Source organism: Felis catus, chromosome B2 (assembly GCF_018350175.1).
Source record: "Felis catus isolate Fca126 chromosome B2, F.catus_Fca126_mat1.0, whole genome shotgun sequence".
Taxonomy (NCBI): domain Eukaryota; kingdom Metazoa; phylum Chordata; class Mammalia; order Carnivora; family Felidae; genus Felis; species Felis catus.
Window position 1 is genome coordinate 24688011 of NC_058372.1, and position 14340 is coordinate 24702350.

Sequence of the window (14340 nt, forward strand, 5' to 3'; positions counted from 1 at the left end):
CAAGACCAAAGAATAACAGACATTTACTGAGTTCTAAGTGCTTTACAAATACTTAATCTCCAAAGAGATTTTATGACATAAGAGCTATTGTTACCCTACTTACAGTAGAGGAAACTGAGGCACAGAGGTTCAATTAATTTGTCCCAAATTATACAGCAGGTAAAGAAGTTAAATTGGGAATCAAACACAGGCAGTTTGGCTCCAAAGTCCATGCCCATGAGTACTTCCTTAAATACCGTGACCCAGGTCAAAAATGCGCCCCTTACTCTCACTTGTGTCCCACGGTATGCCCAGTCATGGTTCCAATATAGCTCAACACGGCCATATCATGAATTCACACAGTAACATTAAAAATCGCCCCCAACCCCCTGCAAAACAACCAAACCAAAAGTAACCATCAGCAACAGAATGACAACACTTGAATCACGAGAACTTTTGGCTCTTTATTAAATTTCGGGAAAGAAATGAAGGTCACCAAATTAAGTTGGAATTTCCAGGGTACAGAAAACCGTTTCCTCTGCTGGCTGTCGCTGCCTCGGTGTGGGCAGGAGGTCACCAGGGGGCGGCCAAGGCTCCTATGCAGGACAAGGTGGGGGTGGGACATGACAGGGAGCCTCAGAGGAGCGGGAAGGGGGTCATCGGATCGTGTACTTGTCCCACTTCTTTTCAGGGTCGTAGGGTTCCCAGCGGCTCGCGGGGAAGATGTGCTTGTTCTTCTCGTACCAGCTCCGCAGCACCACCTTGCCCGCGTGTGACTCATCCTTTTCCATGGTGGCGTCGCTCAGCAGCCGCACGTCATCGTGCACGTCGAAGTTGAAGAGCGGCCCACTCTTGCCCCGGGCCTTGGTGACGATGAAGTCGTAGAAGGTGTGGTAGTGGGGCAGGATCAGGTCCTCCTTGATGTACATGAGCTGCTCCACGCCCGCCGACCGCAGCTCACGGAAGTCCTTTCGCAGCCCCTGCAGGGCCCTTTTCAGGAACTGCTGCACGGTGCCACCCTTGTGGATGCGCACCGTGCGCCGGTGCCCGGAGCCGTCCCAGTAGCTGAACGTGACCTCCATCTCCTCGCGCTTCACCTTGTCGCGCCTGGCCTCCCACTCCTGCCGCAGCTGCTCCCGCAGCCGGTTCTCCTCCTCCTCGCGGTCGCGGTCAGGCAGGAAGCTCGTGTCCACATCTGGATTCTTCCCCAGGTTCTTCTTCTTGCTCAGCCCCGCCGACGTGGGCTGCTCCCTAGCCGCCACCTCCTCATCCACGTTGCCCTCGTCGCCCTCGTCGAGCGTGAAGGACAGGCTGCAGATCTTTCGCTTCTGCTCCTGCTTACGCTCCTTCTCCCGCAGTGCCTCCAGCTGCAGCCGCCGCGCCTCCAGCTGCTCCCTCTTGGCCAGCTGCATCTCCCGCTCCTTGAGCAGGGCCTCCTGCTTGGCCTTCATGTCGTTCAGGGTCACCAGGCCCACCGTGCTCGACTTCAGCTCGGCCTCCACGGCGTCGTAATGAGCCGAGAATTTCTTGTCCACCTTCGACTTGATGAGGGTCTCCTCGGCGATCCGCTGCTTCAGCACCTCCATCTGCTCCTTCTGCTTTTCCCGCTTCTTGATCAGGTGCATGGCCCGGCCGGCCTCCCGCATCGTGCCCTTGTACTGCGCCATGCTGGCAGCTCGGCACGCCCACTCCCGCTTCCAGTTCCTGTCTGATGCCTGGGAGTTTCCGGGCTAGCTCATGGATTCTGCTGCAATGAAAAACACTTGAGTTAGAAAGGGGCCAATAACAATGGTTTGATTAATGTTTCAGAGCGGTGCATTCTGCTAGAATTTTCTGGAATGACGGAAGTGTTCTGTAGCTGTGCTGACTGATGTGTAGCCATGTGAGGCTATTGTGCCCTTGAAATGTGGCTAGTGCCATCAAGACAATGACTTTTATTTTAATTAATTTAAATTTAAATAGCCATATGTGACTAATAGCTCCCATGTTGGACATTGCAAAGCTGGGTTTTGAGAGCTGTAGGTGGAGAGGGTTGGTTTACAGAGCAAATTTTCACCCGTCCAGGTACCCTTATCTGTCTGGGTACCCCCGTCAAGCAAGAGTTGGGGAACCAAGAAAGCAGGCCTGCAATGGGCCTGGGACTGGATTTGGGTGTAGTGACCACAGGAAAGCAGAGTCTGAGAGGAAAATGTCCAGGTTGGCCCTGGAGGAGAAGGCACCTGTCCTCGCAATCAGATACACCACTCTTCTTGAGGAGGTAAGTGAGTGAGGGGAGAAGGGTCAGACAAAAGCATCTTTTAGTACTTTCCTAGAGGGTGGTAATGTTAGCTAAGATCCTATTAATATGTTAGAAATGAGGCAGGACCGTATTAGTTGTTGTCCCTTGAGAATAATTTCTGCAGTGAGTATTTGTTGAGTCCACCTTATGCCCAGTACTAAAGTGTGCAGAAGCAGTGTAGGTATGGCCCTGCTTGCTGTGGAAAACAAGGCATCTAGGGATGCTTCTTGGTGTTTCAGCCAAAGTGGAATGAAGCCTCCCCCTAATTTTATTGGACTCAACTTGAATCAACCATCTTCCCTCAAGACCAGTCCATCCTGCCTCATGCACTACAGCTCCGTCATCCTCTGGAGCCTCACCCCCACAAACTCAAGACAAGGTCTCATCCAACCATCCCCACCCTCCCAAACTCTTCTACTCTGCCCTCTGGAAAGACGCTCCTCATCAACAAACTCTCCTAAATCCTCAGCCACCTCTGGGACCTTCCCTTTACCTTCTTGTCTCATGCTGGAAGCCTGCTGTTCCCTGAGGAGACCATTTCTCCTAAAGTAGAGGACATCCACATCACATCCACATCCATGTCCTCTGACATCCACATCATCTCAAACTCTAAAAGTGGGATGTCTTTGCAGTTTCAAAAACATTTCTTCTACATTTTTAGAACTCCTAGCTTCTTGAAGCTCATGCAACCCAGTGATACTACCCCAGCTGTTGCTGTAATCTCTGGAATTCCCTTTCCTCCAGAATCCTTGAGGTTTAGCACCTGGCTCAACTGCCGTCCTCCTCTATCCTCCATTCATCATAATCCTGGATGTCATCCACAGAACCTACCAGACACCTAGACCTTCTCACTTCTGATGGCCTCTTCCTTTGCCATGCCCTAGCTCTTATCACTATGAGCAAGTGCCCCATTTCCCAAATCTGAACTCTAGAACCTCCTTTCCTTTCAGTTTGCTTACTCTTGGAATAAATAACCTAACTCCAACTGTCCTCTGATAGTTCCAGACCTCTGATCCAAAGCACTTCTCCATCATACCCCCCTCTGCTTGCTCCTTCCTTACCCACCAGACATTGCATGGATTCTCATCTCTCGTGCTTCTTTCCTTCCTGTTATTCTTGCCTGGAAAAGCTCTAATCCTGGTTAAATGTAGCCCCTGTCTTCATAACTCCTAAACGGCAGGGCTGAGGAAAACAGCACTGCTATTGTTGGCTAGCCTCACTTGAAGTTCATGACCTCAACCCTCCAATGGGGATTCAAAACTGCCTGGTAATTCTATCATGCTGCCTCAGGGAGTCTGCTGTCTTGCTCTCCAAGACAACTATTTTGTGCTTCCTTCTGTATCTCTCACACCTCCACTCTCTCCTACCTCCCCCACCTCCCCTAGTTTGGCCAGTAAACATTTAGCAGCACACCACTGGATACAGTTCTGTCTTCTGATTCAAACACAGTTATTTGTGGATAATCGAATCCTACCCAAATTTCATAACACAAACACTGCATTTGGTCTACTTAAATCCCCCCAAATATGTGTTCCGTGAAAAAGGAGTTCTAAACTCAAATAAATATGGGAAAGTCAGAGTCAAAGAAAGTTTAAGAGTCTCTTTACTGTGAGTCTCTGATATGTTTCCACTGTGACTTTCCAAGGGGGCGTGTAATATTTCATGTTTCCCAAAAGTTTTTTGGATTATTCAACATTTCTTCCTCTACAGAGTATCTGTTTACTTTTCTCAAAACCAGTGCCTCAAGGAACCACGTTTAGAAAAACTGGCTGTGAAATATATGCCAGACTTTCATCGCGTCCTTCTAAAAGCAGTGATGCCTGTGAGCACAACCTCAAGAAGAAACCTTTTCTTATATGATAGTAAAATATGGCACCTATGTGCCAAGGAGAAAATATTGTGGTGTTACCACTCACCAAATTGGCCAAACAAGAATTCTAAGCATTTTCCTGGACTACTGTCCTTCACACATAACCAATTAAAAGAAAATATTTCATATGTTTTCTTTTCTCTCCTTTCCTACCACTAGCCTTAAGATAACAATTGTGCTTTTTTTTCCACCTGAAGCCTCCTCATCAGTGCCCTATCATCAGTATATTCTCATTCTTTTCTTTTCTTTTTTCTTTTCTTTTCTTTTCTTTTTCTTTGACTTTTTCGATGTTTATTTATTTATTTATTTATTTATTTATTTATTTATTTTTTAATTTTTTTTTCAACATTTATTTATTTTTGGGACAGAGACAGACAGAGCATGAACGGGGGAGGGGCAGAGAGAGAGGGAGACACAGAATCGGAAACAGGCCCCAGGCTCTGAGCCATCAGCCCAGAGCCTGATGCGGGGCTCGAACTCACGGACCGCGAGATCGTGACCTGGCTGAAGTCGGACGCTTAACCGACTGCGCCACCCAGGCGCCCCATGTTTATTTATTTTTGACAGAGAGAGAGACAGAGGATGAGCAGGGGAGGGACAGAGAGGGAGAGAAACACAGAATCTGAAGCAGGCTACATGCTCTGAGCTATCAGCCCAGAGACCAACGCTGGGCTGGAACCCATGAACTGTGAGATCATGACCTGAGCCAAAGTCGGAGGCTTACCTGACTGAGCCACCCAGGTGCCCCAGTGTATTCTCATTCTTGTCTATCTTCTATAAATAATCCAGTGGTCCTCATAAAAAATACATCTGATAATGTCACTCCCTTTCTTGAAAATCTCCTCCAACTCTCTATTTTGAGATAAAACTGGAATGTTAAATTTTTTCCTACCAGATCCCTAATCACGAAACCCATCCACCCATTTCCCAACACTCCACACCATACAGTGGCCACCTGGAACATTTTAGTGTTCTTAAGTACAAGATGCCCTTTCATAACTGTTTCCTTTGGACATACCCTTCCTAGAAGCCTGCTGTCCACTGTGCCAGCCTTCAAGATCATCTCCAGGGTCATCCCCTATAGAAAACCTCTAGCAGCCTCCAGTGACCCCACCCCTGCCACCCCCAGATATACAAAGTTACTGATACCCTCTTCTCTCCGGGATCCCTGTGTGATTACCTTTATTAGATATAACATAAATCAGATTGCTTGGCCACCTCCTTTTTCAATTAGATAATCCAACCAGCCACACTTTAATCCAATCAAATATAATATGACCACATCAACTATAATTGCCCTTTTCCAATCTAATCAGAATCTAAATGTCAATATAGTCCCCAAACCTCATCTTTCCTCTTCCTGTTATCTAGCATCCATTGTCTTAACTCAATCACAGTCTTCAAATACCATAGCCAATCAGCCTCCAGAATTAAGACAGTTAGTCTTAAATTCTTCGAAAAGGTTGACAAGAAAAACAGAAGGAAGCAGTTTTATCCTTAGAGTCTGAAGTCCTGATTTTAAGAACTCCCCCCACCCCACGGGTCCCAAGATGATAGTTGCTTGTGATCTCAATCCTCAATGAAAAATACCCCAGCAAGCTAAAGTCTACTGTTTTCAACTCTTCCACTGTATCAACAATGACAATAACACAAATAGATGGAAGGGAGCAACAGTCTGCTCCAAGGAATCTGAAATGCTGATTAAATATGCAAATTTTAATTTAAAGAAAATGTCACCTCCTTCCCACTTAGCGACAAGGTAAAGCAAATATGCAAACCAATGGCAGCAATTTTTAAAAATCCCACAAAACTCAAAAGCTACTGCTTTAATTGTTTTAACAGAAAAAAAAGATAATCAGTTTCCATCACAAACAAAAAGAGCAAATCAACAAAGGAATACCTTTTGTCATGATTCGTTTTCAGTTTACCTCTCATCAGTCTTAATTCTGATTTAAAATGATCATCCAACAAGTGGCGTGTATAAGCTCATCTCCAGAGTCAGCCTTACCATGAAACTGGTTGGTGGACCAGCGTCTGTAAAGGGCAACACTTCCCAATCAGCCCAAATTGGGTCTAGGAAGTACTTCCTGACAGCATCATCACTCAAGGATCCCTCCAGCATCCATCAGTGTATACTGAATTTGTTGTCCAACCAAAGCCACAGCACCTATCATTCAACCAGATGCCAAAAAAAAAAAAAACCTCCAACCAACCAGTGCCTGACCTCTACAGAATTCTGTCACCAGACCAGAAGTCCTTTGTAGGATATTTTAAATGAATATAAAAATGATTTTATTGCACGCTTTCTAATAGGGGGAGGGGGTTAAAAATGTCTTCCAATGTTTGCTTGAAAGAAATCCAATATTTGGGGATGTTGAAAGGTGGAGGGAAGAAGTTTCACGTGTTCAGAGAGATGGAAATGCAAAATGTACTGGCTGGAAAGAGCTTGGAGAAACAAGCCACAACTTTAATATATGTTCACTAGAGAAAAGGAAGAAGGTGTCACAGATCTCAAAATAGATTCTGCACCATAAATGTCTCTGAGTTTTGTGAAACTAAATCTGCTCCTTAGTTTTTATCAAAGTAATACATATTCATGGTTTTAAAAGAAAAGTAATATTAAAAGGATTATTACTTTTTTTTAATGTTCATTTTTGAGAGAGAGAGAGAGCAAGCAGTGGAGGGGCAGAGGGAGAGGGGGACAGAGGATCTGAAGCAGGCTCTGTGCTGACAGCAGAGGGCCCAATGTGGGGCTCAAACTCATGAACCACAGGATCATGACCTGAGCCAAAGTAAAAAGCTTAACCAGCCGATCCACCCAAGCACCCCTAAAAGGCTTATTTTTTTTTTATTAAAAATTTTTTAATGTTTATTTTTGAGAGAGAGAGAGAGACAGAGACAGAGACAGAGACCGAGCACAAGTGGGGGAGGGGCAGAGAGAAAAGGAGACAGAATCTGAAGCAAGCTGTCAGGACAGAGCCTGACACAGGACTTGAACCCAGGAACTGTGAGATCGTGACCTGAGCCAAAGTCGGACGCTTAACCAACTGAGGTGCCCAGGCACCCCTAGAATGATTATTTTAACAAACAAAATAAAATAAAACAAAAGCAAATCAAGCAGTGCCCAGTTTTATCGCTCTTTTCTCTAGAAGCAACTCCTTCCAATCCCATCAGATGTTTCTTCTCATATTTACTTTCTTATTCTTCAGTAATTCTTACATTGCTATTTTGTGGCTAATCAATTTTACTTTATCTATTGACTTCTTCATATGGTGGATTAAGATTTAATTTTTCCCTACAATAAATTGAAGTATCTGACCAACTCATGGAGGAAGAAGGCATTATTATGGAAGTTGTTAATATTTAACCCAGATTTTAAAAATGCAAGGAATTAAATTATATGGTAATCTTAAATCTCAAACAAAATATTAACAAATTGAATCCAGCAGTTTATGAACACATGCATATGAAAGTAGGCCCTATTCAAAGATAGTTTGATACTAAAATATCTACCTATGTAATAACCATGGTAATAACATCTCCAATACCTGCAGATAAAACTAAATGAAAATTATCAAATTAGACGTGGAAGGGAATTTCCTGAACTTGATAAAAGGCATTTTTGAGAAACCTATGGCAAATATCATATGTAATAATATACTTTTATGTTTTTTACAGTTTTTTTTGAAGATTTACTTTGAAGTAATCTCCACACACTCACGACCCCAAGATCAAGAGTCCCACGCTCCACCAACTGAGGCATCCAGGCACCCCTATGTTCCTTACAGTTTAATCAGCAATGGAATTGTGGTGAGTTTTGGCCTGTACCGCCATGGCTGCAGGCTGGGTGGAGGCAAACTGGGGTGAAGGGCAAATAGGAGATGAAGCTCTGATTCTCTTTTTTTTCAAAAGGTACACATCTTTTGTTTAAGATTGCAAAGTGTCACTTGAAACACAGCTTTTAGAAGTATCGCCAGAGAAGTGAAGGGACATGACAGATAACAGGGGTAAGGGAGGGGTGGCAAGGAGCTCATACCTATAGAAAAAAGTCAGTGAAAAATAAAAAGTCAGTTGTCTACTCAGAAGGGAAAATAAACTAATCAGGATTGTGTCTTCTCCCACTGAACACTTAGAGGAAAAGTAGTAAAGGGAAGTGTTATTTTGTGTAGAAACATGTAGAATGCATTACAATAGTACACTGTCGCTCACAGTTTTTCCAAGGATTTTTTTTCTTGAAAGTGCAGTGAATGTGGCTTTTTACATTGACCTCAGAAGACAGCTCCAAATCAGAGGTAGGCCTAGTTCCATCACCAGCCATGTGGGTGTTAGAGCCAACTCTGGTCCTTGGTCAGTGTCCCCTCTTGCTTTTTATAATGTTGTCAATGAAGATTATTGGTATCTAAACACCACCCCACTCTTCTTGCTTTGCTGAAAATGGGTGGTTCAGATTATAGTGAAGAGACAATAGTGAGATTGGTTAATTCTCTCAAAACCTTTATTTTGGGGGTGCCTGCATGGCTCAGTTGGTTAAGTGTCCAACTTCAGCTCAGGTCATGATCTCACAGTTCATGAATTTGAACCTGCATCAGGCTCTCTGCTGTCTATGGCACAGAGCCTGCTTGGGATCCTCTGTTCCCTTCTCTCTCTCTGCCCCTCCCTGACTTGTACTTTCTCTCTCTCTCAAAAATAAATATTTAAAAAATTTAAAAAAATGAAAAACCATTTATTTTCTCCCAACTGGGAGTGATCATGGGATGAAGAATTCATCATTCAGAGCAGCACCTGTCACTTTGTGGGACCTTTGGCTGGAGCTCAATGACAGCCATAATTGACACTGTTCCAAGCCAACACTGAACACCCACTAGTGCCATGGGGTCCAGCATGTTGGGGGACACTGGGTTTACAACAGGTTTAAACCTGTTCCTGGGGTTGCTTCTAAGATAGTTTAGAGGATTCATAGATAATGAAGCTAGTTGAGGGGAGATTATCCTGAGATACCCACTTCTTGGCACTGGAGGTGAATGGGGAATGATTGCTCAATAAATTCAGAAAATGAAACTTTGAGGTAAGAAAATATCTGAACCTAGTGTTGACTTTGGGTGAACAGGGAAGGACCACACCCTTAAGGAACGCTGAAGTAAATGCAAAGCAGAAACCAAGAAATCTCACTTATGGTGTTAATATATTCATTGGATTATTTATGGTGTCCTTGACAACATCATTACAGCCGACAGAATGTACTGTTTAACTCTATGTGAACTTGTTTTCTTAATCAGTCATTTTCTGGAGAACTCCTTCATACCAGCCAAAGCTCTTGGATATCCACTCTGCTTCCCAGGGAACCACCACCCTGGAGCACCTTGGAATTTTCTGTAAAATGCACTCACACTCCAAACGTGCTAACCACTTGGTGGGTTTCGATCTCATGGAAAGCCAGACTGGGTTAATAATTTTCCTAAAGCCATTATGATCTTCCAGGGTTCCAGCAGCCCCAGAGGAGTTTTGGTATCACCTGTGATCACCATTATGTAGTTCACTTGATCTATCACTATTAGGATTTAGTCCTTAAACAGCTTATAAACATGGAAGATACTACCCCATTAAAAGATGGTTGTGAAATACATAAACAGAACAATTCCTAACAATTCCTAATTCCTGTTAGGTTCCTAACAGGTCAGACTCTCCCCACCCTCCATTTTTGACCTCTCTGCTGACTTGTATTTTCTGTTTCCAGTAATAAACTAAACCACAAAAGAAGAACCAACCTCATGGTATACATTCTTACCACCTATCACTTTAATTTGAGCTCTAATAAACAAAAAGACGTGAAATAGTTGCTTAAAATGTGTCTTAAGTTACAGTTTGAGATAGGCTTTTCCCAAAGGTTAACATTTTTTTTTTTAATTTACACAAAATACAACTTGCTCTTGTTGGTGTGCCGTTATATGAGTTTTGACAAATACCTAATGCCTACAAATTTTCACAAATTCTAAATAACATTTTTCTTTTCCAGAGACACTAGTCAGGCAGGGCACATGTGATAGAAAATCTGTGTTATTAATTATAGTTGGCACGAGCTTCAGAAGTCCCCACTGGACTGATTTCCTGATGATAAAATGTGAGACACACAGCGTGCTAAGGTCCATAGAACATGGTTTTTGACTCTGTCCCTTGGGGTAGGGGAGGTGCACACATGAGCTGATTAGATCTTGGACTTTTTGGTCTTCACATATTGTGATACCATAGCCCTGGCCATAATGCCACATTTTGTTATTGAGTTAGCACTTACTTAGAAGAAACTCTTGGCCCAAGACTTATTATTTAGAAGAAACTATTGACCCAAGCATTGTCCCAATGTCTTGGTTGATAGTTTAACCTTCTGTGGGGGCAGGGGTGGGGAGGGAAGGAGGATATTTTGTTGATAACTGTTGTTGCTTAACTACGGGAATATATATGAGACACTGCTGAAGCCCTGCTATAAGGTACTCTTTCCAAAGTCGTTTTTGATTTTTTTTAACTTAAAAACTGTAAATTTGACTCTGTTTTTTGCTTATACAGTTCTCTGAGTTGTTTTATTTTTTTATTTAAAATTTTTTTAAATTTATTTATTTACTTATTTATTTTGGAGAGAGAGAGAGAAAGAGAGCATGAGGTGGGGAGAAGGGCAGGAGAGAGAGAGAGAGAGAAAGAATCTCAAGCAGGCTCCACGCTGTCAGCACAGAGCCTGATGAAGGGCTTGATTTCAGAAATCGTGAGATCATGACCTGAGCCAAAATCAGGAGTCAGACGCTTTAACCTACTGAGCCACTTAGGCGCCCCTATTTTTTAAATTTTTAATTGAAGTATAGTTGACACATAATATTATATTAGTTTCAAGTGTACAACATACAGCTTGAACAATCATCTACATTACAAAATACCAACCATATTAAGTGTAAGTTACCATCACTGTACAAAGCCATTATAATTTTATGATTATTCTCTATGTTGTACTGTTCATCCCCATGACTATTTTATTTTATTTTTTTAATTTGCATATAGTAGACACATGATGTTACATTAGTTTCAGGTATAGAATATAGTCAATGGTATTGTACTAGCCTTTGCATGTTGACGAGTGATACCTACATTGGTGGTGAGCATAGCATAGAGAAGTTGAATGTTGTATACCAGTTCTCTTAGTTTTAACACACGCAATCACCATTACAGTCAGGAACAGAAAACTATCACCTCAGAAAACTCCCTGTCCCATCCGTTTGTAGTTACACTCCCACCTCCATCTCTACCCCTTATAACCACTGATCTTCATTCTTACATTTTTGCCTTTTCCAAAATGTCACATAGATTCAGACAATATGTAAGCTTTGAGTCAGAGTTCTTTCATCCATTGTAATGCTTTTGAGATTCACCCATGTTGTTGTGTGTATCAATAGTTCATTCTATTTTATTGTTGAGTAGTATTCCATCCTGTGGATGCACCACCATTTCTTTATCTATTAAGCCATTTGGATTAAAGGCATTTGGGCATTTGGGTTGCTTCCAGTTGTTATTATGAATGCAGCTGCTATAAATATTCATGTAGAGGTTTTTATGTGAACAAAAGTTTTCATTTCTCTCCCTAAGTATAGGATTGCCAGGTAGGTATTGTGTTCTTATTTATTTTTTAATTTTAGCTATTCTAATTAATAGGGGTATGTAAATGGTATGCCGTTAGGTTTTAATTTGCATTTCACAAAGCAGAAAATGGTGTTAAAATCATGTTTTCACATGTTTATTTGCCATTATGGATTTTCTTCAATAAAGTGTTCTTTGAAATCTTTTGCTTATTTTTTTCCCTTTTTGTCCCCCATGCTATATATTATATCCCCATGACCTATTTGTAGCTAGGAATTTGTACTTTTTTTTTTAAATTTTTTTTTCAACGTTTATTTATTTTTGGGACAGAGAGAGACAGAGCATGAACGGGGGAGGGGCAGAGAGAGAGGGAGACACAGAATCGGAAACAGGCTCCAGGCTCTGAGCCATCAGCCCAGAGCCTGACGCGGGGCTTGAACTCACGGACCGCGAGATCGTGACCTGGCTGAAGTCGGACACTTAACCGACTGCACCACCCAGGCGCCCCAGGAATTTGTACTTTTTAACTCTCTTCACCCATTTAGCCTCCTTCACACCCTCACCCCTCCATTCTCCACCTCTGGTAACCACTAGTCTGTTCTCAGTTTCCATGAGCTCACTGCTTTATTGTTTTGTTTTTTGTTTTAGATTCTACATATAAGTAAGATTATATGCTATTTCTTTCTCTACATGATGTATTTCACTTAACATAATGCCCTCAAGGTCCATCCATTTGTAGCAAGTAGCAATATTTCATTCTTTTTAATGACTGAATAAATTCCAGTATGTATATATATGTATATACATATACATATATGTAGAAAATGTGGTATTCAGGCATCCATCCATCAGTGGACACTTAGGTTGATTCTATATCTTGGCTATTATAAATAAGGCTGCAATAAGCACGGCACACATACATCTTCTTAAGTCAATATTTTTGGTTTTTTTGGATAAATACATAGAAGTGGAATTGCTGTATCATATAGTGGTTCTATTTTTAATTTTTGGAGGAAGCTACATACTGTTTTCTACAGTGGCTATACCAATTTACATTACCACCTCCAGTGTGCAGGGTTCCTTTTTCTCCACACCCTTGTCAACAGTTATTTCTTGTCTTTAGGTAATAGCCATTCTAACAGATGTGATATGTTATCTTGGTAGTTTTGATTTGCATTTACCTGACATATAGTAATGTTAAACATCTTTTTATGTACCTGTTGTCCATCTTAATATATTCTTTGGGATAATGTCTATTCACATTCTCTGCCCATTTCTTTTTTTTTTCTTCTTTTATTTTTTTTATCATTTTATTTTATTTTTTATTTTTTAAAATTTACATCCAAATTAGTTAGCATAGCATGCAACAATGATTTCAGGAGTAGATTCCTTAGTGCCCCTTACCCATTTGGCCCATCCCCCCTCCCACAACCCCTCCAGTAACCCTCAGTTTGTTCTCCATATTTATGAGTCTCTTCTGTTTTGTCCCCCTCCCTGTTTTTACATTATTTTTGTTTCCCTTCCCTTATATTCATCTGTTTTGTCTCTTAAAGTCCTCATATGAGTGAAGTCATATGATTTTTGTCTTTCTCTGACTAATTTCACTAAGCATAATACCCTCCAGTTCCATCCACATAGCTGCAAATAGCAAGATTTCATTCTTTTTGATTGATGAGTAATACTCCATTGTATATATATACCACATCTTCTTTATCCATTCATCCATTGATGGACATTTGGGCTCTTTCCATACTTTGGCTATTGTTGATAGTGCTGCTATAAACATGGGGGTGCATGTGTCCCTTTGAAACAACACACCTGTATCCCTTGGATAAATGCCTACTAGTGCAATTGCTGGGTCGTAAGATAGTTCTATTTTTAGTTTTTGAGGAGCCTCCATACTGTTTTCCAGAGTGGCTTCACCAGCTTGCATTGCCAGCAACAATGCAAAAAAGATCCTCTTTCTCCGCATCCTCGCCAACATCTGTTGTTGCCTGAGTGGTTAATGTTAGCCATCCTGACAGGTGTGAGGTGGTATCTCATTGTGGTTTTGATTTGTATTTCCCTGATGATGAGTGATGTTGAGCATTAGTTCATGTGTTGGTTGGCCATCTAGATGTCTTCTTTGAAGAAGTGTCTATTCATGTCTTTTGCCCATTTCTTCACTGGATTATTTGTTTTTGGGTGTTCAGTTTGAGAAGTTCTTTGTAGATTTTGGATACTGTTTATCCAATATATCGCTTGCAAATATCTTCTCCCATTCTGTCAGTTGCCTTCTAGTTTTGCTGATTGTTTCCTTCACTGTGCAGAAGCTTTTTATTTTGAGGAGGTCTCAGTAGTTCATTTTTTCTTTTGTTTCCCTTGCCTCTGGAGACGTGTTGAGTAAGAAGTTGCTGCGGCCAAGATCAAAGAGGTTTTTGCCTGCTTTCTCCTCAAGGATTTTGATGGCTTCCTGTCTTACATTGAGGTCTTTCATCCATTTTGAGTTTATTTTTGTGTATGGTGTAAGAAAGTGGTCCAGGTTCATTCTTCTGCATGTCGCTGTCCAGTTTTTCCAGCACCACTTGCTGACGAGACTGTCTTTATTCCATTGGATATT

The 14340-nt window shown here is 41.9% G+C and overlaps 1 protein-coding gene across 1 annotated transcript; it reads right to left on the bottom strand.

Moving 5' to 3' along the window:
* Positions 1-423: 423 nt before the first annotated feature.
* On the bottom strand, positions 424-1646 carry FAM50B (family with sequence similarity 50 member B). The gene has a single exon (XM_003985841.5). The coding sequence runs from the start codon at positions 1644-1646 to the stop codon at positions 636-638; it is 1011 nt and encodes a 336-aa protein (XP_003985890.1). The 3' UTR covers positions 424-635.
* Positions 1647-14340: the final 12694 nt, after the last annotated feature.